At 34.9% G+C, this 4802-nt stretch overlaps 1 protein-coding gene across 1 annotated transcript; it reads right to left on the bottom strand.

Annotated features, from left to right (window-relative positions):
• Positions 1 to 3965, bottom strand: LOC143635358 (F-box protein SKIP31-like). The gene is made up of 9 exons (XM_077103213.1): positions 3903 to 3965; positions 3732 to 3842; positions 3572 to 3645; positions 2263 to 2338; positions 2006 to 2116; positions 1765 to 1939; positions 1581 to 1699; positions 361 to 415; positions 1 to 277 (listed from the first exon to the last, which is right to left on the bottom strand). Exons 1-9 carry the CDS (start codon positions 3963 to 3965, stop codon positions 207 to 209), a joined length of 855 nt encoding a protein of 284 aa, XP_076959328.1. The 3' UTR covers positions 1 to 206.
• Positions 3966 to 4802: the final 837 nt, after the last annotated feature.

Here is a 4802-nt window from a genome sequence, read left to right as displayed (position 1 = left end):
CTGACCTATGTCTTCAAATACCAACCGAAAACACACTACTGATATCAACAAGACATCACAAAGTGAGGCAACTGAATAAGCTTTTTAAGGTTGAACAAACTAAATTTATATTTAATAATCTACAGCCTCTTTAAATTCTTGGAATTTAATTATTTAATAAAAGTAATATGTCAAATTCCAGTAGTAGGGGTAGGGGAAGACGGGGTTTAGCAGAACCTCAGGCAAGCTTCCAGCTCTTTCTCATCTTCACAGTTATAGCCCAACTGATATGCCCGAGCTACATCACATATTTATAAAAAATTATTAAATATTTTTTTAACACAAAAGGACGAAACCACGAAAGTAAACTAAAACTCATACCAAAACGGCCAGATCCCATGAACGGTTCTGCTTCATCAGTCACACCCGCTTGCTGCTGGTCCTCCTAATTTTCAACCAAATAAAAAAAATTAGCACTTGCAAATCATCACCGTGTTCCTGTTCTGAATGATACTTGAGTGCATAAAACCACCTAAATTATTTTCAGAAAAAGATTAGTATTCACATAAAACAATTTCTGTAATCAATTGACACACTAATTACTTATAACTGATTGATAACTATAAACGAAAAACATTATGTGTCAAGCCAACATACCACAGACTAAACCACAATATAGTAATAACAAGCAAACATGACTATATTAAAGAATATCATCATCATCATCATCATCATCATCATCGTACTCAGTATATCCCACCAATAGCAAAGCTATGGTAGGGTCTGAGGAGGGTAAGATGTAGGCAGCCTTACCTCTACCCCATAGGGATAGAGAGGCTGCTTCCGGTGAGACCCCCGGCTCGATAGTAGTTTTGCATCAAGCCTTGGACATAAGGCACATAGCACTCAATCATCAGGACACCGGCTGATCGGTGCATGTACCCTTATCTTTCAGCTATCAACGCCACTACATGATGCCTGATTAACCGTCCGTCACTTTTAACGTTATTTTCACGAGATTAGTAAAATAACGTCAAAATTAGTGCAATTTCACTTTTGCCCACCCGAGGGTTCACACATATATACATCATATGTGCGCACCGCAAGCAGGGCTACTATATTCAAGAATATAAGTAGCCATATTAACAACTTAAACCATGAATGGGTCGATAAACCTTCACGCCCAAAGTGTATTCATAATTCATAAAACCTCCTAAATCATTTTTTTCACAAAACTAGACAGCTACTGAAATAATGTATTTATAGTAATGTAATCATACTTGACACGCTGAATGTTTACAAAAACCTAATTTGTTTTTAAAACAGAAGTGTTTAAAACTTTGATAATCACTAAAATGATATGATTTAGTAAAATCTTATTTAAAACGTGTAACTATTCGTAAAGAAAATTTAGAACAAAAAGTGTTTCGTGTCAACCCGCCAATTGGACACCTCTCAAGATGCTTCACAAGTTTCATGATATTTTCCTCAATTTATAAGAAAGTAGTTTGATTCGTCTTGTACCAAAAAGATGAAGTTTCTTTTAATATTTCGAAAGAAGAAAACATCTGAAACAACATGAGAAGAGATGCAACATGTACCATGCCTCCTCCAATCTCAGATGGAGAAAGCAGCCGATCAAAACAATGCCCAGAAATTGTACACACCAAGAGCTCATTATCCGGATCAAGAACAACCTCCTTGCAAGCATCGTCACACACTTCACATGCAACAAAATGTATTTATAAACAACATAACGAAGAAGAGAATGCGAGCGAGGCATACCATGAACATATCCAGTGTTTTCACAGACAAAAACATCTCCAATTTGATGGTAAGAGCATCTTTCTCCAGAACAATCATGATCAGAGAACACCTTATCAGTCAGTCCTTTGCTTTTCTTCCATATGGACACTTGATCGGCAACAGACTTGTCCAGAATCATCCAGTCATCTTTCAACTAAAGTCAGTATAAATATATATATTACTACCCACCAGTAAAGGATATTATATAAATGGTATTCACCTGTGAAGGAAGAGGTGCTTGGCTTCTTTTGGCTACTTGCATCTGGATGTAATACTCTTTGAACTCGGTAGGGCAATTTCTAACAAACTCAACCATGTCCTCTTCATCACGCTACACGTCAAAAATTGTTGATTTCTTAGGTACAAAATAATATACCAAAAGCATAGTTTCATTGTGATGATTTGCATGTCAAGATAATAATATATGGTTTTAGTTTCTGAGCATAAGGCTATATATATGAAAGTGTTGTTAACTACCTGAATATACATCTTCTTCCAAGCACGATCACGCAGCTTTCCTGTTGGCGGCAGGATACCCCATCGCATACAGTACCTACCATTTAGACATTAATCAAATCCAAATTTTCAAGTAAATAAGAAGACAAAACTTCAGTTTACAATCAGCGCTTTTGCTTATACAAAAGTGAACCAACAAAAGGCATACTTATATAAGCTATGCATACACACATATATATAATGAATGTGCATGGCTAGGCCTGTTGGCGGCAGGATACCCCATCGCATACAGTACCTACCATTTAGACATTAATCAAATCCAAATTTTCAAGTAAATAAGAAGACAAAACTTCAGTTTACAATCAGCGCTTTTGCTTATACAAAAGTGAACCAACAAAAGGCATACTTATATAAGCTATGCATACACACATATATATAATGAATGTGCATGGCTAGGCCTGTAAACGAACCGAACGTTCGGTGAACTATTCGTGAACCGTTCGGCGGGAAGTTTGTTTATGTTCGTTTAATTAATAAACGAACGAACATGAACAAAAAATTTGTGTTTGTTTAATTAAATGAACAAACATGAACACATGTTCTGTTTGTTCATTTATGTTCATGAACGTTCGTTTATGTTCGTTTATATCTGTTTATTTATGTTCGTTTATATATTAATATAATAGAAAATAATTAAATATTATCTAGATATGTCATCTGCTTAAAGGTTTTATATTTGTTAATTTGTGTTCATTTAAGTGTTTTCATTCAAGTTTGTTTATGTTTGTTTTTGTTCATTTACATTTGTTCAAATATGTTCGTTTATCTTTGTTCAGTTATGTTCGTTTAGATTTTAAACAAACGAACATAAACAAACACAAATGCCCATTTTTAAAAAATGAACATAAATCTTTGTTCGATTAAGTGTCTGTGTTCTTTTAAGGTTAAATGAACGAACACGAACATGCCCTTGTTCGTGTTCATTCGATTCATTTACAGACTTTCATTATTCACATTGATGAATGCATTAGTCTCAATCTCTAGGCTCTGCCGATTTTATTTGTGTTTGTGAACACATTAATTTCCTTAATGAACGAACACGAACATAAAATTCCGTTCGGTAAGTGTTCGTGAGCACATTATTTTCTTAACGAACGAACATGAACAAAACACATTAATTTCCTTGTTCATGTTCGTTCGGTTCATTTACAGCCCTATCAGCATGGCTTCTTCATAGAGGTGGTAGAAGACCTCACAGTGAAGATGCTAAAAAGTCAAACTGATACATACAAGAATGCATATATTAAAAGAAAGATGCTAAAATACTGACAGGCGACGCCACAAGGATTCATCAGAAGATGCAAAATTGAGGAACCTACAGACGAGGGAGCAAGAAACAAGATCCTGCGATGGAATTTGAGCAGTTCATTTCATAATAATAATAATAATAATAATAATAATAATAATAATATAATTATTAAGATTAAGACCTCCGATGAAAGGAACTTAAGGATATGAGGGAAAAGCTCCGGCGGAACGAGGCTGAAGACGCCTTCGTCGTCATCCACCCGAGCCTTCTTCTTCGCATCTTCTTCTTCTTCCTGAATTCATTCATACAAGCTCAGATCTGGGCAATTATTAACGAAAAGTGTGTTACCTACCTCTGAAAGGACCTCGGATTCCAGAAACTGAGCCAGACTCTCGTCTTCGTCTTCCCAAGTCATGATACGATGCAGATGGAATTTCGATTTCAGAAACAAAATTGTGTTGTGACCCGATGATCCCTATCCGTATCCGTTTACCCTACCCGACATTTATAACGGTATCTGATTAAAATGTTATGTATTAATTAATTCATAAACATGTTCTCTTCGTTGTTGGTTTATATTCATTCGTTTATATCCATTCATTAGACATCCTAGTTTACTTTTACTAAATTAAGATTACTTCTATAAGACATATTTGTTTAGTTTAAATATTGAATGTAATTATCATGCTATTTTAGACTTTTAGTATGTATTCATTAATGTTTGTTTGTGTTCATTTATGTCTGTTGATCGTTTGTTTAAATCATTAACGAACAAACATAAATGAATACGAGCACGTTCGCTTTCTTAACAAATGAACATAAACAAAAAATTGACCCGTTTAAGTGAACTCGTTTACAGTTAAAGGTAACTGAGCAAACACAAACAAACATAATTCATGTTTGTTGTTTGGTTCGTTCGCACGCCTGCTTATTATGCACACGTCAGCAACAAGGAGGGTTGGAACACATTATTGTGCATGATAAAGTTTTTCATATAGGGATGGACATACACCAAATTGTCTGTTTTAAGAATATACACGTGTTAGTATGCCTAGTCCACCTCATTTTGTGGACCAATTTGACATAACTATATTATTTGTTGCTTATGGCCAAACTTGCAAGTGTGTTGTCTAAAGTGGTAATGACCTCATGTGGCTAATGTTGCAGACTTGAAATGATCACAAATAGTAGGTGGTTAAATTAACAAGAAGAATAAACATAGTATCAAGAGTTCTATGATATCAGCATGTAA

The sequence above is a fragment of the Bidens hawaiensis genome, unplaced genomic scaffold, assembly GCF_021521415.1.
Source record: "Bidens hawaiensis isolate Kalapana, Puna unplaced genomic scaffold, B.hawaiensis_p1.1 tig00007455_1, whole genome shotgun sequence".
In the NCBI taxonomy this organism is placed as follows: Eukaryota; Viridiplantae; Streptophyta; class Magnoliopsida; order Asterales; family Asteraceae; genus Bidens; species Bidens hawaiensis.
The sequence above is the reverse complement of the archived record's forward strand: the minus strand, read 5'-3'. Positions and strand labels throughout refer to the sequence as shown.